Source organism: Acinonyx jubatus, chromosome B3 (genome assembly GCF_027475565.1).
Source record: "Acinonyx jubatus isolate Ajub_Pintada_27869175 chromosome B3, VMU_Ajub_asm_v1.0, whole genome shotgun sequence".
Lineage (NCBI taxonomy): Eukaryota > Metazoa > Chordata > Mammalia > Carnivora > Felidae > Acinonyx > Acinonyx jubatus.
The window spans coordinates 53,748,467-53,770,997 of NC_069386.1; the positions used below are offsets into that span (position 1 = coordinate 53,748,467).

Consider the following 22,531-nt stretch of genomic DNA (forward strand, 5'->3'; position numbering starts at 1 on the left):
CCTTTCCTTCTCACAAACACACTGTTTCCCCATCTTTTGGAAGGGATACATTTCCTGCCTGCAAAGGAGACAATAGATTTTCTTGTGCCCTGGGAAAATGTATTAACAGACGTATGGGCATGTGAGTCTCCGGAGCAGTTTGCTGCAACACCTGTTGCTCTTCTTTGATCCTGGTTGATTGGGTCATCCAAAACCACTTCCGTGTGATTGATGCATGAATCTGCCAGAAGGACCTTTCCCCTGAAGCCTTCATTCCTCTTTCTGTCCCAGTATGATTGCTCAGTAGGTTTGAGGTTGTTTTCTACTCCAAGACATTTTCAGGCCAGAATCAGGAGCAAACAGTATTACTCAAGTCATGGTCAGGGTCAGAGCACACGTGATGAGACGCAGCATTAACAAGCCTGGCCCAGCTCAGCACCTAGCAGGCCTGAGTTTCAAGGCCAACTGTTAGTGTCCCCTATATTCACCTTATCAGAAGGATAGAGTGGTCTCTTTAGTGGTCTCTTGCTTGCTGTATTCAAGTTCCAGTTTTGCCACTTCCTTTTCTCTTTTCTTTTTCTTTTTTTTTTGGTTTATTTATTTTTGAGAAAGAGAGAAAGAGAGAGAGCACAGGAGGGGCAGAGAGAGAGGGAGAGAGAGAATCCCAAGCCGGCTCCGTGCTGCCAGTGTAGAGCCAGATGGGGGCTCAAACCCACAAAACCGTGAGATCGTGACCTGAGCCGAAAACAAGAGTCAGATGCTTAACCGACTGAGTCACCCAGGCACCCCCAGTTCTGCCACTTTCTAACAATACTGGATCTTATGTAACTAACTAAGATATATAAATCTTGGGGCACCTGGGTGGTTCAGTCAGCCCTGCATTGGGCTTTGCCATTGGTGCAGAGCCTGTTTGGGATTCTCTCTCTCTCTCTCCCTCTCTCTGCCCCTCCCCCACTCTTGCTGTCTCAGTCTCTCTCAAAATAAGTACATAAACTTTATTTTTTTAATATGAAATTTATTGTCAAATTGGTTTCCATATAACACCCAGTGCTCATCCCAACAGTTGCCCTCCTCAATACCCATCACCCACCCTCCCCTCCCTCCCACCCCCCCATCAACCCTCAGTTTGTTCTCAGTTTTTAAGAGTCTCTTATGGTTTGGCTCCCTCCCTCTCTCTCTTTTTTTTTTTCTCCTTCCCCTACCCCATGGTCTTCTGTTAAGTTTCTCAGGATCCACGTAAGAGTGAACACATATGGTATCTGTCTTTCTCTGTATGACTTATTTCACTTAGCATAACACTCTCCAGTTCCATCCACATTGCTACAAAGGGCCATATTTCATTCTTTCTCATTGCCACATAGTACTCCATTGTGTATATAAACCACAATTTCTTTATCCATTCGTCAGTTGATGGACATTTAGGCTCTTTCCATAATTTGGCTATTGTTGAGAGTGCTGCTATAAACATTGGGGTACAAGTGCCCCTATACATCAGTACTCCTGTATCCCTTGGGTAAATTCCTAGCAGTGCTACTGCTGGGTCATAGGGTAGATCTATTTTTAATTTTTTGAGGAACCTCCACACCGTTTTCCAGAGTGGCTGCACCAATTTGCATTCCCACCAACAGTGCAAGAGGGTTCCCGTTTCTCCACATCCTCACCAGCATCTATAGTCTCCTGATTTGTTCATTTTAGCCACTCTGACTGGCATGAGGTGATATCTCAGTGTGGTAAATAAACTTAAAAAAAAGATATATAAATCTCAGTTTCCCTTTCTGGAAAAGAAAAGATAATAATTCCTACCTCATGTATTATTGTAAAGATTGAATGAGATACTTTCTGTAAAGGACTCAGCACTGTTGCTGGCACAAACAATGTTAAGTGTATAGTTACTATTATTACCCTGTAAGGGGTCATGTGGACAACGTTAATGGATCACCATTATTTTTGACTCCTGGGGGCTATAGTTCCTATCATTTCTCCTTCAGAGACCTTGACCAGTTCAAAGCCTGTGAAATGTAACCTGTTAGGGCTCAGCACAGCTGGGAAGCTAGAGACTCCAAGGTCTACTGGCAGGTGAAGTGTTGGTTGGTTACAAGTACAGGTGAAGAAACAGCAGGCCACTCAAAAGCAACAAACAGAGGATTGCTAGTTTTCTTCATTATGAGTTATGCCAGCTTGGATTGTGGAAGGACTAGAGAAGAGGCTAGGGTTTTATAAGTGAGTAAGACATTAAAAACATTTTGTCTGTGTAGGTTCTTTTTTTTTTTTTAATTTATTTATTTTGAGAGAGAGGGTGAGCAGAGGAGGGGCAGAGGGAGAGGAAGAGAGAGAGTCCCAAGCAGGCTCTGCACTCTCAGTGCAGAGCCCAATTTGGGGTTCAGTCTCACAAACCATGAGATCATGACCTGAACTGAAATCAAGAGTTGGATGCTCAACTGACTGAGCCATCCAGGAGCTCCATCTGTGTAGTTTCTTGTTGACTTTGATGTTGATGGGTCTGAGGATGACATCACTACAGAGATATATTGATGCCTTCTCTGTATCTACAATACAGTTTTAGGATTTTATATTATTACCGTTATTTCTATCAATATTTATCTCATACTACTTTCTATATACAGGCTGAGATAATGCAGGGCCTATATAGTTTAGCAAGAGAGTGTGGATTTCATATAATCACTAACATGAAGATTCCAGCTATTGTTGAAAGGGATGGAAATGATATTTGAGGTCTTATGGAGAAACCCTGTTGTGTTTTAGGGTCAGTGATGGGTCTCTGGACCTCCTGGGTCATGCATCAGGATGAGTGAAACATACCTGGGGATCTGTCATGGGCCTCATCTCTCAGATTCCCCCAGTCTACTTCAGGGTCCTCCCAAGCTCAACATCTCATTTATTCAGGCCCAGAGTGGGGGGGCAGTGATTTCTTCCTACCTCATTTCTGGAGAGTGGGCTGATACTTGAATGTGCAATAGGTTTGAGAGTCTCTAGGTTATGTAAATTTTAAAACCTGTCATATAGATATTTAGGCACATAGATAAGTAGCAACTAGAAAAAACTGTTCGTTTGTTAGAAAGATGAGTTGGTGGGTGATTTTCTTTGTTTTTTATTCTGCTCTTATTTCTATGATGTAATTTATGTAAAAATATTTAAAACTCAAGTAAAGGAAAGAAAAATAAAATTCTTTCATCTACAACAAATGCTTTTTTTGATAGTATTCTTCAGAACAGGGATTTTTTTTCAGAGGCTTCATCTCTACCAGCTTTAGTTCTTAACCATCACTTCTTATTTTCCCTTCTGAGGCTGATGATATATGTCTTGCTCAGTCACACTGGTTGGACGCCTTAAGGAAAATTGGTAACATATCAAGGTGAAAAAGAGTTATACATTCATGGGTTTAGCTTCATAAACTCCTGGCCCCCAAAAGCAGGTCATGCTGATGAAGTAAGTTCTTGTTGGTTCAGAAAGGACATTCCAGAAAGAACCTAGGTTTGGGGAACTGAGGATAGAAGTCACTGGCCTGAAAAATCTAGGTAGTTTGTTAACAGCAGTTTTTAATTTTTTTTTAAGTTTTATTTATTTATTTTGAGAGAGAGAGAGAGAGAGAGAGAGAGAGATCATGAGCAGGGGAAGGGCAGAGAGAACTTGAATAAGGCTCTGCACTGTCAGAGCTGAAATCAAGATTGAATGCCCAACCAACTGAGCCACCCAGGTGCCCCATTAACAGAAGTTTTTAAAGGCAAGGCAAAATAACAACAACAACAACAACAACAACAACAACAGCATTGAGTTGAAAGAGATTTTTCAACTTCAGATAACATAGTACTTCCAAATGAAGGGCAAGCATCAGATTTATTGTTTTCACTATCATAAGATAGTATCCTCCAATAAAGATTGAGATTTGGAATAGTTCATGAAAATAATTAGAAGGACATCATAATAAATCTGGGAAGTTATTTCCTGTTTTAACTGGCTGAGTCTGAAGACTTGACTGCCATAAAAATGAATGTCACGTCTAACTTTTTATCTAGCTCTCAGAGTCCATTTATACAATAAAATCATTCCTCTCTAAATCACTCTTACCTAAACTTGATTATCCATAAAGCAATTGATAGTTGTTGATCTTTGGTGTTATTAGTCTCATCATACATGAATTAATTTTGGATGTTATCATCTATTTTTATCTTACATGCAACCTGTATTCTAATTGGAGCTAGGGGATTTGCCATTTAAATCTACCATTTAATTGCCTCTCTTCTCTGATAAATGTCTGAGTCAGCTACAAAGGCAAGCCTAGTCATTCATTCAACAAACATTGTTGAGTAAAACTGTTCTCAAGGAATCTATGTTCTGAGAAAGGAAATAATTATATAAATAATTATACATAGTACATAAATAATTTAAGGCAGGGTGTGGCACAATAAGCTAGAGGAATTTTGAGGAGGATCATTTTCATCCAGGAAATGCAGGAAATGAGTTTCAAGATGAGAAGGGCATACTAAATAGGAAGAACCACATGAGCAAAGTCTGAGAGGTATGAAGGCACAGAATATATTTGGAGTAGGTGGTGAGCTATCACTGAAGTTTTTAGACTATGTAAGATGCATGCTCAGAGCATCCATTTGGGATAGCAACAATAATTATCTGTTGTGGGCTTGTTATGTGTTAGGCAGTGTTCTAAGCACTGGGACTACCCAGCAGTGGAAAAAACAATCAAACAGAATCCCTGCCCTCATGGAGCTTACATTCTAGTGGAAAACAATAGTCAATAAACAAATAAAACAAATAAAGTATATAATGTTTCAGATGGTGATAAGTACCACGGACAAAAAAGTTGAAGGGATTACATGCATGCATGACATGTTAAAGTGGGTGGTCAGGGAAGGCTTCACCCAGAGGTTACATATTTCAGCAAAAGCCTGAAGAGGGGGCTTGAGCAGTATGGGATAACTTGGAGAAGAATTATCCAGGCAGTGGCAGCAGCAAGGACAAAGTCTCCCAGATAGGAACACATTTTAATGTTAGGAGAAAGGAGGCCATTATGGCTAGAACAGAATGAGTAAGGGTGAAGAGTAGGAAATGAGGTCAGAAGTGGGGGCCTGATCATGGGGTCTCCTTTGCTATTCTAAGGATTTTAGCTTTTACTCTAAGATGGGAAACTCCATTGGAGGGGTTGAAGAGAGAAGGGACACGATCTGACTTCAATTTTATGACTACTCCAGCTGAGATTTCTCGTTCCAGAGACTCTAAGAAGGGGCCTGAGCATCTTAGTTTAAAGGTGCCCTAGAATGAGAACCACTAGTCTAGAGCCTGCAATGTGTTCACACATGCATCACCTTAATTTGAATCTCTCAACAACCCTATGCAACGTGTAGCTGAGGAAACGGAGGCTAAGAGAGGCTTAAGTGACTTTCGAGGACACATGGCTTCTAAGGTGTAGAGTTAAGGTTTATTTTTTTTTATTTATTAAAAAAATTTTTTTGTTAAGTTTATGTATTTATTTGGAGAGAAAGAGAGCACAAGTAGGGAGGGGCAGAGAGAGGGAGAGGCAATCCCAAGCAGGCTCTCCACCATCAGTGCAGAGCCTGATGTGATGCTCAAACTCAGAAGCCATAAGGTCATGACCTGGGCCTAGGTCAAGAGTCAGACACTTAACCGACTGCACCACCCAGGCACCCGTGTAGAGTTAAGGCTTAGACTCAAGGTGTTGATTCTTAGTCCAGTAGTGATCATTCCATCACACCACTGATATTATCAATGAGACCTTTTCTTCCTATCATTTGGCCACTATTATATAAGAATTTGGGTGGATTTATCTTCCATGCTGAAAACATACAGGTATTACCTTTAGTAATTTTGGCTAATACTATCTTTATGCAACTTTCATCTTATGATCTGTCACCTTAATCACCCTCTTGCCATTAAATCATATTACTTTCCTGCAAAAAAAGTGAGATGTGTACTCAACTTCAGCTGTGTTCTGACCTTGCTATTTGGCCAAAGTCTGCTTTTCAGCTCCAGTGTCAGCCTTGGTTTGGAAGGCTGAATGTCACGTTGCCATTGGTGTAGCCACTATGGAACACAGTATGGAGGTTCCTCAAAAAATAAAAAATAGAACTACCATATGATCCAGCAATTTCAATTCTGGATATTTATCCAAAAGAAATGAAATCACTGGGATGCCTGGGTGGCTCAGTAGGTTTGAGTGTCTGACTTCAGCTCAGGTCATGATCTCACATCTTGTGAGTTTGAGCCCCACATCAGGCTCTGCGCTGACAATCTGGAGCCTGTTTCAGATTCTGTCTCCCTCTTTCTTTGCCTCTTCCCCACTCACACTCTGTGTGTGTGTTAAAATAAATGTTAACAACGACATAAAAAGAAATGAAATCATTATCGAGGTTCCTGGGGTGGCTTAGTCAGTTAAGCATCCAACTTTGGCTGAGGCATGATCTCACAGTTCATGAGTTTGAGGCCTGTGTCGGGCTCTCACAATAAATATTGTGGTAATTATTTCACAATATATATCAAATCATTATGCTGTACACCTGAAACTACTACAATGTTATATATCAATGATCAATTATATCTCAATTTAAAAAAATTATCAAATTCCTATTTCACTTTCTGGCAACCCTAAAGTTGATGTGGCTGCCCTTCAAGCGATCTCATAGGTAAGTATCCTCTCTAATCAGAATAACATATAAGTTATAAGAACAAGGTAATGCATACAAATAGGGGAGAGGCAAAGAGAGAGGGCGACAGAAGCTTAAGCAGGCTCCACATCCAGAGTGGAGCCCCACTCAGGGCTCAGTCGTGTGATTGTCAGCTGAAATCAAGAGACAGACGCTTAAACTGACTGACTGAGCCACCCAGGCGCCCCTTGACTGTAACATTTTTAATAATAAAATTGTAATAATTCAATTCTTAAATAAACATTCAGAGTTGTTCTTATATCCCAGAAATAAGTATTGATTTTAACATTTGACTCTTTAGCATTCAGCCAAAATATGAATTGTGTGTGCCTCTTCAAAATCTTCCAAGCTGCTTTTGAAATTAAAATTACCTTAGCCTTTGTGTTCCTACATGATCTGGCTTGGCTCTAGTCTCCTGTTCAGTCCATTGTTCATACTACTCTTCTCCTCCCACGATTCTCTACTCACACCTGTCTCCTCCATTCTTTTATTCTAGTGACAAGATTTTCCCCTCCAAGTTCCTTTGTTTTCCTTTTTTTTGTATTCTTCAAATCTCAGGTCAGATATCTCCATCTCAGAGGGCAGCCTATGAAAGTAGTCTACCTCCCTCTCCTTCTGCACTAATCACATTAGTACGTTTTATTGCCCTCATATCATTCATCTCTACACAAAATTATCTTTTTTATAGGCTTATTGTCTATCACCCAGACTAAATTGTAAATTCCATGAGAGCAGTGACCTTGTTCACTGTTGCATTCTCACTACCCAGACCAGTGCTTTGCCTAGAACAGGTGCTCAAAAATATTTGTTACATAAATGAACATGTAACATGACATTTAATAAGGATGCTATCTGTTTTGACAGGTCCCCAAAGGACAATAGATTAGATGCCAAGTACCCCTACATCCTAAAGCCAGATGTTAGTCTGCCATGCAAAATATGTTAAGAAATTGTGGCCCAGTATTATTCTTCACTCATCCCCAGACCAGAGAGCATGGGGGTGGGCTGGGGCCTGATGGCTCAGGAAGAGTGTTGCTTTGGAGACACTTGATACTTCCCCACTCCTCCCACAGGGAAAAAAAGAGATGCTCCCCCTAACCTCAAGCTATGTGAGAGGAGCTTTCAGGAAAACATTTGGAGAACTTGATACACATTGCCTGGAGTCTGGGGAAATACAGGGACCTGGGATCTGATACTTTCCTAAGAAAACCAGAGGCAGACTAGAGACAGACATACTGGAAACAAGCTGCACTTTCACCAACTGCAGAAACATGAATTTTCCCAAGGGAATGTATACTGATGTCAGCAATTTACTTTGTCATATACCAAAAATAAGATGAATTAATGGGCTTATAGAGGGATGGCTGAGTAGATAGGTAAGTGATAAAGCAAGTATAGCTGGGACACCTGGGTGGCTCAGTCGGTAAGCGTCCGACTTGGGTTCAGGTCATGATTTCTCAGTTCATGGGTTCGAGCCCTGCATCGGGCTCTGTGCTGACAGCTTGGAGCCTTGAGCCTGCTTCAGATTCTGTGTCTCCCTCTCTCTTTGCCCCTCCCCTGCTTATACTCTGTTTCTCTCTCTCTCTCTGAAAAATAAACATTAAAAAACAAAACAAAACAACGGTAGCAACAATGTTCCCAGGGATGGTAGTTTAAAAGGGAGTCCAGCTAAGAAGACTGCTTTGCTGAGCACCAGAGAGATCAAGCAGAGGGCTGAACCCTAAGAAGTCCCAAGGGCTAAGGATAGGCTTATAAATGGTTGCCCAGAAGTGATTCTGTGCATGTCATATATCTGAGGCATCTGAGAAGCTCTTCACGATACCAACCTGGAGGAATTTGAAAGCTTAAACAGTGAGTAGTTAAAATAGGGAAAGTGGAGATATAAAAGGTGAAAAACCAAAGTGGCCCATGCCACATAACCCCCTGAAGGCTTCTAGCATGAGCTTGGGAAAAGGAAAAGCTTTAACTTGGAATAAAGTTTGTATGACCTTCATGACATATCATCCAAGGCAGAAGGAAGAACAGCCCTCAGAGAATTTGAAGACTTAGTGGAACAAAAAATAAAAAGAAATCTGTGTTTGTATCCTTCAGAATCATACTCCTTCAGCAAAAGGCACATGTCTGACAAAACCCAACCCCAAATGAAAAAAATCCTGGTTTAATATCATATCACATATTCATTTATCCAACAAATGTCTGTGGAACGCCTGCTATGTGGCAGGCATTGGCATAGGTGCTGAGGATGCAACAGTGAATAAGACAAACATATGATAGAAATAGAGAAGTTTTAAAAGCCACTGGGGTTCATGGTAACATTCCATATCTTGATAGAGATTTGGGTTCCATTGATACATGAATTTGTTCAAGCTGGAGTTCAATATTTATAGTTTTTTCTCGATGTAAAATTTATATGTGATGACACGTGCAAATCTTAGATACATGTTTGCTGAGTTTTGACAAGAGCATGATCATCACAACTCTGCTTCCCTCCATGGTCAACAGATAGTCTTGCTCCCTACTTCCCTGAGGAAATAGAAGCCATAGGCAGGAATTCCTTGAACTTATATATGTATAGACAGTCATATCTATCCTTTTTTCTCTTCTTTCCATTATCATGGACAACATGTGCCTACCCCCATCTAAGGCCAATTTCGTCCCTTGGTTTTACTGTCTCAGAAGCCTTGCTCTATTGGATTATCCCTCTTATTCTCAACTTTCATTTCAAGGAATGAGCTTGTTTAAGTACTAATGCTCGATTCTTTTACCCCAGGGTCCTCACGTTTGCCATTTCCTTTCCTTAGCACACTTTCTTATTCCTTTTCTTTCACTTATCATAACTCCTACTCACCCTTCAGGTCTTTGCTTAGATTCTTAGATAGATAGGACTTAGATATTTACTTAGATATGACTCCCTTGACCTTCCGTCACTATAGAAGACACTATGGTAGAATCTATTGAAGTTCCTTTTTCATGACACTAAGCTTACCTGTAATTATTTATTCTATGTAGATCTTGCCCACAAGACAAACATGGTTTCTGCTCTCACACTTTGTTGTTAAGTGCTACACCTCCAGTACTTTACATAGCACCTGGCAATTAAATATATGTTGCTTAATGAAATAATTTAAATTCAATCATATCATCATACAAAGTAGTATTTTTATTTTAAAAAATTTAATGTTTATTTACTTTTACTTTTAATGTTGGCTTAATGTTTATTTTACTTTATTTAATGTTTATTTACTTGAGAGAAAGACAAAGTGCGATCAGGGAGGGGCGAAGAGAGAAGCAGACACAGAATCTGAAGCAGGCTCCAGGCTCTGAGCTGTCAGCACAGAGCCTAACGGGGGTCGAACTCACAAACCACGAGATCATGACCTGAGCTGAAGTTGGATGCTCAACCAACTGAGCCACCCAGGCACCCCAAAAGTAGTATTTTTAAGTGTCTTTTTTTCTTCATATATATATTTTTATTCTATTAAAATAAATACAATAAGCTATTGTAATCTTTTCTCAGATTGTATTAAATAAGAATGGCATAGTGACATTTTTGTTCATATAATGTCTTGTAATTCTGTTCTTAAAATTTCAATGAATGTCTTCCACATAGAAGATTCTCAACAAGAACTATTTCATAGTCATAAAAATCCTATAATATGGAAAGATCCTTAGCCTCTATTTCAATTTTCTCAGCTTACTTCTTAGAAGCAGGAAGGAAACCAAGTACTGTGGTATTTTTATGACTACATTAGTATTGCATTATTATCTTTTTACTTAGATCCCGGTGTCTTATGGCTAGAGACCACCAGTGGAGAGACATGCTGAAAATTCAGAATTCTTATCTTTAAATTGTGAAGGAGGATGATCATCTGTTAGTTTACATAACTACATTGTATAAATAGCTTAGCTTTTCTATGCAAACTTAAATTTATTCTGCATTCATTGATGGGGCTATATTACATGAGTTCTTCATGTATGTAACATGTATACATACATGTATAATTTAAACAAACGAATACAAACATAAAATTTGAGAATAAAAATATTTTATTTAGTTCATAAAATTAAAGATCTCTGTGTACAAATATAAATATTTCTTCTTATAAGCAGGTTCAACTGCCAGCCTTAAGTCGTGTTGACCCAACATAGCTCCTGTATCAATGTAAGTACAGCTAGAGGCTTCACAGCCCAGCCTCTTCTTGGAATCCTATTCAGATAAAACCAGAATAACAAACTAAACTAACTGAAAAGGCAATTCAAGTCTTTACTTATGACTCCTGAAGCATGACAAAGCGAACTTCTTAAAATTCTCTTTCCCAGGGGTGCCTGGGTGGCTCAGTGGGTTGACCACCTGACTTCAGCTCAGGTCATGATCTCATGGTTGGTGGGTTCAAACTCCACATCAGGCTTTGAGCCGACATCCCAGAGCCTCCTTCCAATTCTCTGTCTCCCTCTTCTGCCCCTCCCCCTCCCCTCCCCCTCCCCAAAATAAACATTAAAAGAAAAAATTTGGGGGCGCCTGGGTGGCTCAGTCAGTTAAGTTTCCCACTCTTCATTTTGGCTCATCATGATTGCATGGTTTGTGGGTGCGAGTCTGCATCAGGCTTTGGGCTGACAATGGGGAGCCTGATTTGGATGCTCTCTCTCCCTCTTTTTCTGACCCTCCCGCATTCTCTCTCTCTATTGGATAAATAAACTTTAGGAAAAAAAAAATCTCTTTCCCAGCTGTATTTCACCACTCCAGTCCCTCAAACAGGAGCCACCTCCACTCTCTTCCTTCTTGTAAGTATAATTTAGCTTGTATGACTTTTTATTTTTCTTCTTCACCCTGGAGTTGAGGTATGTGTTAGAGGGTATGTCTGAGATGCCCAGAGGGGATCGGCCATGCTTAGCAAGTATCCGAATAGTCTCTTTTTTCAAGGAGCTAATGGACTGGAAATAAAAGGAACAATCAATAAGCACAGGGAGGAAAGCAACATAGCAGGTTACATAGTTACCTGCTGGCTGGTGTGATACAGACTGAGTAAAATTAGGGATTCCGAGATAGGCACGATCAGCATGGAGGGGAGTATAGAGGTGAGCCTGGCCCGGACAATGAATTACCTAATCAATAAGCATTTGTGGAGCCTCCTGACTAGGTTTCGTTATGGTGGCCCTTCTATGGTGTTTTCCTTTATAGTCGTGATTCCCTTTGGCTAGATAACATAGGGAAGGATCATAAAGTACAGTGGGCAGCTAAAAGCTTTTACAACGTTATTAAGAGGTGGTTTGGGATAATGAAGTAGTCTTTGAGGTTCCTTTAGACTGGAACCCGGGTGGCCTAGGTCCCAAGTGGCCCGACACTCCTCCAGTTTAACAGTCCAGAGGTGAAGTCTGGCTCAAAGCGCAGAGTAGTCTGGGGCACCTGCTCTCAGGAATCTCCACCTGGCCTCAGCCTGCGGGTCAGTCAGCCCAGGCTCCGGCCATCACCAGCTCAGGCCTTTGGCAGTCGCTCCGCGCACGCCCCGTCGCGGCCCCTCCCCCTCCTTGCCCTTCCGCGTGCCGCCATTTTCAACTACTCCTCGCCTATTTAGGCCCTCCTCGGCTTCCGTCCCAGATGATCCCTCCCCGAAGCTGCCACCGCCTCCTCCATCTCCTGGAGCTGGAGCCACCTCCTCGGCCAGTGGCGTAGCCGGGCTCTGCGTCGGGGCCAGCCAGATAGGGGCGGAGGTCCTGAACCCGGTCTCGAGTCGAGCGGGGGGCCATGGAGAAAGCGGCCCGAGGCGCTCTCCACACCGACTAACGCGGGCCCGTTGCGGCTGCAGGCGCCATGGACCGAGCCCCCGCTGACCAGGTACGAGGGCTCGGGCGGCAGGCCCGGCCGGGTGCTGGGGGTCGCCGCTTCCTCCCCGGCGGGCCCTGGTCTCTGAGCCTGGGCCCGGACGGCTGGAGCCCTCGAGTTCCTGCGGGTGCAGACTCCCCTCGCCTGAGAGCCTGGCGGCGCCCCACTCCAGCATTGTTCCAGATGCTGCCTCGGGCTCGGGGGCTTTTTCAGCCCTGGTTACCCCCTTCCGTCAGGGCTGGGGATTCGTTTTTGCCCCTCCTCCGTGGTTTGGTGGAAAGGGCCTGAAGACTCCCAAGTTGTCAGGGCTCTCCTGAGAGGAGGGTTTATAACTTCCAAGGAAGTTATAAATATAATTCTCCCCCCACCCTTCAGTTCTGGAATGTATTTTCAAGGTGGAAAAGCTTTCGAAGGCTTCTCACCCGGAAAGACTTGTCAGAGAATGTGTGATAACTACAGATGCAGGGGAGTTACGGGTTTTTTAGAGCTACGTTCCATTGAGCAAAACATTGTTTCTCGTCGTGGTCTTAGGGAGGTGTTTCCTTTAAGATATGAAATATTATGGTTTTTCCCTGCCTTTCTGTCCATTTATCTTGCAAACATTAGTATTTTTTAAAAATTGAGCTTGTATTTTAAGAATGTTTGATCCGAAGTGTGAATTCATTTCCGAGCCCGTTTTCATATTCACGGAGTTGTTCAGTTAGTATTCTATTTTGTTTTTAAATGCGTTAAATTCTTGATTGTCCGTGCGAGTAGTTGCTGGAAGGCAGGGATGATGACAGTGTAAATAATCCAAAATAATAATTTTCCCCCCAAGGATGCTAGTATTTTCCATCCTTGAGACCTTTATGAAACGACTTAATTTGATGAAATCGAAGTTTATTCACTATGCATTCTCATCAGTTGAGGGCTTTGCCCAGTGATGAGCTAGGCAAATAGATGAAGGAAAAAGAGATAAGTGATTTGCATAATTATTTTACAAATAGATAATTAGTATCTGAATAAATGAGACAAGATTTCACAAATTGCTGTATATGTATATCTGTAGCTAGTCAAAGGCAATTTTGATTTTGAAATCGGTCTCTTTTTGCAGGCAGATTCCTAGTTGTGTATATTTGTTTTTACAAAAGCTTAAATTAAAGCTTTATGAAAATATGACTTTGAAAACACAAATGATTTTTATGAAATAATACCTGGACTTACCAAAGCAAAATTGATGGGAACTTCTTGGCTTTGCTGTGACCCAGAGTATTCTATGTATAGCCTATATCCAGTTTAATGAAAAATATTTTTTTAAGGCATCTATCAGAAATGCCTTTGATTTCAAAGCCTGACAATTGAATAGGAAATTTTCTTGAATGCTTTTCTTGTATGTGTGTCACTAATGAAAAGGTTAAACTCTTGGTCCTTCATCATGATGCCAGAACTGTAACCAGTAATGCTGCCATATGTATACTTACGGTTCCTTTCATCTTAGAGGAAATGTAATTAACTGTTTAGCAAAGCTGTTTGTGTGTGATTATCTTAACAGCAAGTGCTATGAGCAAATTATTTAAACTAGAGAACCTATTCCTCTTTCATCCTACATCTTTCCAAAGTCCACAACCTATTAAAACCTTGTAGAAATCTAAGGAGTATAAAGAAATCGTGAATGTAGGTTTTCCGTTGAAGAATTCCTTTTTTACCTCTGGTACCTCCTGCCTCGTCCCCAGCCTAAACTTGAAGTAAGAGAATAATTCTAACCACTCTGTATTCCCGCGTGCTACGTACTCACAGGAAACAGACACAGAAAAGTGATGCTACTTTGCTTTGTTCAGGCTGTAAGCAGTTAATTCAGGGGTCCATGGATGACCTGGAAGGAGTGTGCTTCATTTTATATTAGCATTTTTCTGGGGCAAGTCTCCATTATTTTCATCATATTCTCAAAGGAATCAATCACTGAAAAAAGGCTAACAACCATTAACTTAATGGTAGATTAGGGGCTAGAACTGAGACTTCTCAGCTTTGTGAAGTTTTCTTTTTTTTTTTTTTTCCAAGTTTCAGATATTTATTTTATTTTACTTTGTTCAGGTTTCAGATATTTATTTCCCCAAGTTTCAGTTAGTTATTTATAGCTTTGTGGAGTTCTTGATTGTTTTCACTATACCATGAAGTAATGTAATGACTTTTTCAGGTTATGTGGAATATACTTTTATATTTTTACTAAAGAAGTGAATTTAGATAGGTAAAAGTCACTAAAAATATATGTGATGGGTGAATTTACATTTTCCCCTCACAAAATGTTTGTTTGCTTTTTCATTTGAAACCAGTGTTAGTTTATATTTTGAATTTTTGGGAATGCCTACAGCGTTAAGACTTATTATAATACTGTAGAAGTTAGCGATTCACAGAAATTTGGTTTTTAAAAAACAATACTTTGTGTAAACTGAGCATTTCATGTTAACCTAATTGAAGTCCTTGGAGTATTGCACAAGTATAGTTTTAATTTTTTTTTTTAATGTTTATTTTTGAGAGAGACAGCCTGCCTGCGCAAGAACCTCTGTGTGTGTGAGCAGGGGAGGGGCAGAAAGCGAAGGAGACACAGAATCCAAAGCAGGCTTTAGGCTCTGAGTGGTCAGCCCAGAGCCTGACGTGGGGCTCAAACTCACAAACTGTGAGATCATGACCTGAGCTGAAGTCGGATGCTTAACCCACTGAGCTACCCAGGCACCCCTACAAGTGTAACTTAAAAAAAAAAAAAAAAAAAAAAGTATGTTTTGCCTGAAGCCATTCACGTTGCTGTACTTGAATTACCGTTTTTAAAAATTTATTTTTATTTATTTATTTTTTTAATGTTTATTTATTTTGAGAGAGAGAGCATGAGCAAGGGAGAGGCAGAGAGAGAGGGAGAGAGAAAGAATCCCAGGCAGGCTCCATGCTGTCAGCACAGAGCCCAGCACAGGGCTCTATCTCATGAGCAGTGATATCATGACCTGAGCCAAAATCAAGAGGTGGACGCTTAACCAACTGAGCCACCCAGGCATCTTAAATTACCTCTTTTTTAAAAAAATAAAATAAAATCTTGATATAAAAGAACAAATTGTATCTATATTGATCAAGATTATAATAAGTAAGTTACTGGGAATGCATGCTAGATAATAGTCTTAATTGCAAAAGTGACTATTTGAAAGAATGTTATAATCAGAAGAGGATATTAGAAGTACTGTTTTATAAAAAGACTGTGTTAAATCAAAACTAGTAGCTTAATTTTAACTGCCAGAGTTAGGTGTTCTAAGAACAGATACTAGTTGGTATAATGCATTATTATGGTTGGTATAATAATATTATGGTTGGCATAATGCATTATATGTTATAATATGCACATATGATACCAAAAAATATTTTTTTTGGTCCTTAAAAAAAAGTTGGTGTAAAGGGATGTGAGGAATAAATGATGGAGTTCATTTGTTTATAAAGGCTTAATGTTTCTGTTTTTAGGAAACATTTAGGAAACATTCTTCTGGGCTTAGAAGAGACAGAACATTTGAAGTTTGCAGTTTCTTTTGTATTATCAAATAATTCAAACATTGGCTTAATTTTTAGTACATTAACATTAGATGAGTTCTTTTATAAGAATTTACAAAACTATTGATCATCAATGTCTTTAACTCTTAGAAAAGCAAACATGTAGCAAATATATATGACTTCATGCAAAATGCTGTTCATGGATAAAGATACAAAATCATCTGGCTTGTAATTCTTTCCTTTAAATAATAAACTTCAAATAGTATCTGCATTGTAAACTAGATGTATTCTAAATAAGTTACTATAAAACATTATTCAGTAATACTTGTAGTTGGTCTTTATGAATATCAGTAAATGATATGTCTTAACAGATTTTAAAAATAATACTTTTGTAGTCAGAAAGAAAGTTAATAATGCTCATTTAGTGAAAGTGACCCTTAGAAATTTAAAGACATTTTTCCTTAAGCCCTTAAATCAAAGAGGAAATAAAAAAGTAGAATTATGGATTATTGAAAAAGTAGTAAAATACTACATATAAAAACCTATGGGATATGGCTGAAGCTATACTCTGAGGCAAATGCATAGTCATAAATGCTTTCATTATTAAACATTTTAAAAGGTAAATAAAAATTAAGCATTCAGGACTAGATGTAGCGAGAAAACCCTATCAAAGCAAGAGAGAAGAAGAAATATAAAACCAGAAATTAATAAGTTAGATAATCAAAAACCAGTATCAAATTTGGAAAGCTGGTTTTTCGTAAAGTACTGTCATGTTTTAATAGGATTAGGTGTGGTCTATTTTAAGAAAAGATGAAAAGGTATGAATAGTAAATCAAGTGAGCCATCTAAGTTAAATATTTTGATTTTTTTCTCAATATTTTCTTGAGTCTTGCAAAACTTTTGTTTATAACTACTGCAATTAATTTGGCAAGTGTTTACTTTCCATATAAGCCATTCCAGTCAGAAACAATACAGCCAGCAGGTATCTCTTAAGCATTAGTCATTTTTTCCTTTAGAAGATGTTTTTCTTTAGCCATGAGATGTAAAATATCTTAATGTTTGCTATGTCATGTTTTTACCTTAACATAGAAAGGATGCAGAGGGTTTCCATGATCATATTTTTTCTGTAGGTGTAAAATTCTGAAAGTTCACTGTGGGAGAGTGCCTTATTGTGTTCTACTTCAGTTTTGATTCTAAGTGGGTGTTTTTTTTCTATTGCTTAATCTTGGAAAAATATATGCTCTCTTCTGGAGGTTCTCAGAGGAGTTTAGTGTGCATTTTCTGCTGTTGTGTGCTTCGTAGTAATGTTTGCCCCTTTCCCCTAAACCAGTCTACTACAGTGCTCTTTCCAGAACATGTACCCCATGCATATTTGTTGAATTTATATAGGCTGTCAGTGATTTGAATGTGTTTGCTTAATATACTCTTTTAAAGAAGGTTTTTATAGTTTCATGTTCTGATAAATTCTTGAGTTTTCTAGATTATTCACATCAAAGAAGTTTTATTATTGACATTTGTTTTAATATATGCTAAATTTAAAAGGAATGTGAAACTGCCTAAGTTTCCCCTCCCCCCCCCGGTACAGTTTTCTGGGATTATTATGATTTTTCATTAATTTGGAAAATTCTGAAATAACTTCTGAAAGATAAAGATAATTTTACTTATGTAGATATTTTTTTAAAGCAAATAGTAGTACAGGAATAGACTTTGTGTGGTTTAAACTTATTTTATATTTATATTTACTTTAAGGAGACAACTCCCTGTTATAAAATTTCTGATTTCTAAAAGATAGATCTTTGAAAAATAAAGACTAAAAAACAAATTCAAACTGAGGAATATCATTATATGAAGTAGTTTCGTTTTTTTTTTCATTTTTTCATAATGTTTTGTTGTCCACCATGTAGGACATTTTTCTTTGATTTCTATACTAACATAATTGAAATACTGCCAGAATTTGTTGCTTACTTAACATATTGCCTATATGGACGTTATTATGTGGAATTTAAGAGTAGTTCGGGATCATAACATTACTTTTTAGGACTGAGAATAGCAGATGCTTCATTTTAGTGTATGATACTGAAGTCCCCAAAGTCACAACAAACAATTTTTAAGACCATACAGAGTTGTAACTATAGGAAAAAGTTTGCCAGTCTGTTCCTACTAGTGACATCTTCTGTTTGTGCAGCTGTTGACTACAGCAGCTTTTCTTTTTTGCTAAAAACAAAGGATCACTTCAGTGTTTGTGAGTTTTATTGTTGAACTCTGATATTAGAATTGGACTGAGAATAGAAATCATTGCAAACTTTAATATTTAAGGGTATATGCGGTGTATATGTACAGATACCAGTTATAAGTTATACATGCCACATTTTGGAAAGCGGGTTGATAAGTTGATAAAACTCTAAGTATAAAAACTTGTTGCAACTTTTGACAAGCAAGAATTTGAATTTGTTATTACCAGTGTACTTTATGAGTTGGTCTTTGGCAGGAGGTGTCAGGAAACTTGGCGATCTTTAAATTATCTTACTTCTTTCTATTAGTATTTTGTCTTTTTCATATAGAAATTTTATGTAATCATGTTCCTTGTTTTTAAAAAGAGTCTTAATGCCTTCTAATACAGATTTATAAAATTGTTCAGAGAGTTATATGTTCAAAGGACTTTTTGATTTTTCAAAGAAATCCTAAAAATTACATTTTTAGTGTCCTTAAAATGTGATTTAAGTTTTCCCTCTCTTTATGCCTATGCATGAACTATATAAAGCAGGTTTCCATTATCTGTGCCTTATTGTTGAAAATCAGCTTTCCCCCCCATTTTCGGCCCATTTATTACATTGATATTTTATACCTTACATGAATAATTTTTGAATTCTGATGATTATCACAGTGAAAATTAGTGACTTAGGCTATTTAAGCATTTGAAGGAGTTTTTGCTTCCAATAGTGAAATTCAAGAAACCAGCTTCAGCTCATAGATACTGTATTTGTAGTGCAAGTTCTGTCTCTATTTCTGATTTGGTTAATACTATAAAAGTAGATTTTAAAGTTAAATCAGGTAGGAAGGTTATTGAGTTAATACTGCTGTAAATAGTTCAGATTGCTTCTTCCTCTCCACCTTTTTTTATAAGCATTCTGAATATTTCTAGGGGATTCTTTTTAGAGAATATTTTTTTTGAAGAAAAGTTGCCTATTCTGTGGAGCATATCAAGTCTTCAGATTTTGTCTTCAGATTTTCTTGGATTTGTTACTGATTTCTTTTGTGAGAAACATGCCTGAAATTTATTCAAGGAGCTCTGCCTTGCTCAGAGCTTCCAATAAATTCCACCCTAGTGGGTTTGTTGGGAAAAAGTTCTAGTTAAGACTGTTGCTTTGTAATTGATTTCAGTGCTTGAAACATTGGATTGCATTTCACTTACTGGTTTCTTAAAGATTTAGTATCTTTTTAGATTGTAATATTTATGTGGTTTTTAACATTCTACTTTTGCAGAATGTGCTTATAGATTTTTTCTTTTTATAATTAAAAAATTGTTAAATACAGAAGGAAAACTGCATAAAAACAATGTACAGCTTAATGAATTATATATAAAGTGAATGCCTGGTAATTATCACCCAAGTGAGGATATAGAGCTTTGCCAGGCACTCAGAAGCTCTCTAGTGCCTCCTGTAATCACAACTCCCTTTCATAGGAGTAATTTCATATGAGTAATTCCTAACTTCACCTTAGTGGATCTTATTTATTTGTCTTTATAGTTTTGTCACCCACATATTCCTCCTAAAATATTTGAGTTTTTAAAATATATCTTACAAGTTTCTGTAGATTTTTTTATAAGAAACGTTACATGGGAATGCAAGCTGGTGCAGCCACTCTGGAAAACAGTATGGAGGTTCTCAAAAAATTAAAATTAGAACTACCCTACGGCCCAGCAATTGCACTACTAGGTATTTATCCAAGGGATACAGGTGTGTTCTTTCGAAGGGACATATGTATCCCAATGTTTATAGCAGCACCATCAACAATAGCCAAAGTATGGAAAGAGCCCAGATGTCCACCAGTGGATGAATGGATAAAGAAGATGTGGTGTGTATATATATACAGTGGAGTATTACTTGGCAATCAAAAAGAATGAAATCAGGCCATTTGCAACTATGTGGATAGAACTGGAGGGTATTATGCTAAGTGAGATTAGTCAGAGAAGGACCTGTATCATATGACTTCACTCATATGAGGACTTTAAGAGACAAAACAGATGAACGTAAGGGAAGGAAAACAAAAATAATGTAAAAACAGGGAGGGGGACAAAACATAAGAGACTCTTAAATATGGAGAACAGACAGAGGGTTACTGGAGGGGTTGTGGGAGGGGGATGGGCTAAATGGGTAAGGGGCATTAAGGAATCTACTCCTGAAATCATTGTTGCACTATATGTGAACTAAGTTGGATATAAATTTAAAAAAATTAAAAAAAAAAGATATAAAATAAGCTAAAATGGGAGTTCTGGATTCCTTCAGTTTACTCAAGTTATCTACTGGAAAACTGAAATACTCATTCTTTTTCTCTCAGTTTAACTGTGAAAAGTTTTTTGCACTTAAGTATTTTTTTCATTAATTGTAGACACTTTCCTTCTTTTTTAATTAAACCATACTAATCTAATTTCCTAAAATGGACAGAAATAGTCTATTTTTTAGACTATTCAAACAAGTATAAGGTGATTATCTTCAGAACTCTGTTTAATGATTTTTCCCCTCAACAAAATTAGTTAAAAGCATGTTGTTTTGTCTGAAGAGCTAGTTTTCTTACTGTCAGCCTTATTTTTGGACTCAAGTCTGACTGCCTTATACTCTTTATTGTTTTAACAGCTTTGGTTATGTAAGAAATGATTTCATTAAAATGCAGCAACTTTTGATATGTTTTCTCCTGTTTTATTTGATATCTTTGCCTACCATATTTGGTTATTTTAATTTGACATCGCTGTTCCTTTGGATGTTTTGTAAATACTGAGGAGATCTAATTACTGTTTGTAAACACTGAGTCTTCTATTGTTAAATCGTGAATTAGTATTAAGTTTTTTGCTCATGTATTAATAGTGTGTTTTACTTTCTTTTTGAAGAATGTCAAGCTGTCAGCTGAGGTAGAGCCATTTATTCCTCAGAAGAAAAATCCTGATACATTTATGATCCCTATGGCACTTCCAAATGATAATGGAAATGTTTCTGGTGTAGAACCAACTCCAATTCCAAGCTACCTGATTACTTGTTATCCATTTGTGCAGGAAAACCAGTCCAATAGGTAATTTGTTTATTATTATTTTCTTTTTCATGGGGGTGGGTAGGGAAATACAGCAGTTGGAGAGGCATACTTTTTAATTTTTCCCTTTTCTATTTTTTTTTTTTTTTTTTAGGTTTAGTATTATTATTTTTTAGTAATCTTTACACCCATCCTGGGGCTCAAATTTACAAGGCCAAGGTGAAGACTTCCATGCCTCACCAACTGGAGCCAGCCAGGCACCCCACCTTTGGTGCCTTTTAAACATTAGCCGTTTCTCTTTTTTAAGAGAAGTAAATAAAACCAAATGATGTAGAAATTTGAAAATTATTAACATAGATTGTTTTCTCAGTCTTTCTAAGAGGGAATGGAGTTTTTTGGGCATATCTTCAATAATAAGTCATTAAAGTTAGTTTGAAATAAATTGGTACAAAGGGAGGAAGAATTTTTCAGAAAGAGATGAGCAGAAACCCTTTTTTTAAGATTAGGTATCTAATCACAATTTCCAGGACAGTCTGGCATGAGAAGAAAATACCAAGGGATAGTCCTTAACATTGAAGCTTTTATGGTTAACATATATTTCTAGGCCCTGATTCTAGTTTAAATTTAGCTTCTGTGCTATAGTCACAGGGTGATTTACCATAATGCTTGCAATTCAGATAATGTGTGACCTAGTGGTTAGGGTGTAACTTGTTATAGTCATGATAGCCTTTTTAACCTTGTTTAGACTGAGTGATTAGTACTTCATTGGTGTAGTTCATTTTGTTGCTGTCTAAAAGTACTTTCAGCCTCTTTCGAGTAATATCACACATAGAAAATTAGGCATCTCTAGCATTCTGGGATCAATGGATGATGGGGTAGCTGGGCTCTAGCCTCTGTCCCACCACCCTGAAGGCAAAGGCAATCTAGACCTCTTTAAGCCATCATGTGGCACACTAGTGTGTCAGGGCACATTCTTTCAGATATTCCGAATGTGAGAGATATGAGACCAAGAACTATTGTATCAGATATTATTAAATATTCCAGTTAATAATCTCTAAAATTATAGTATTGGGGATTGGACAAAGAGTAGGGGATCCTTTCCAATTGAAGTTAGCATTATATCACAAAATTTTGACCTATATTGGGCTGTGTTCGAAGTGACTTATAAGCCAAATGTAATAGTGCTATTTTTGCATTTGATAAAATGGCCAAATGTAAAGTATGATTAATTTTTCTTACTGTACCAAATAATCTTTGAGAATTCATGAGTAAATAAGCCAGCAGATTATTT

At 38.0% G+C, this 22,531-nt stretch overlaps 1 protein-coding gene across 2 annotated transcripts in view; it reads left to right on the forward strand.

Moving 5' to 3' along the window:
- The first annotated feature begins 12,264 nt into the window (after positions 1-12,264).
- Positions 12,265-22,531, forward strand: part of SECISBP2L (SECIS binding protein 2 like) — a 66,663-nt gene continuing 56,396 nt past the window's right edge. For both annotated transcript variants that reach the window (XM_027067218.2, XM_027067219.2), the window contains exons 1-2: positions 12,265-12,507; positions 21,104-21,282. In XM_027067218.2, the coding sequence (XP_026923019.2) occupies positions 12,484-12,507; positions 21,104-21,282 (203 nt within the window). In that variant the 5' untranslated portion in view covers positions 12,265-12,483. The remainder of the gene's footprint in view (positions 12,508-21,103; positions 21,283-22,531) is intronic.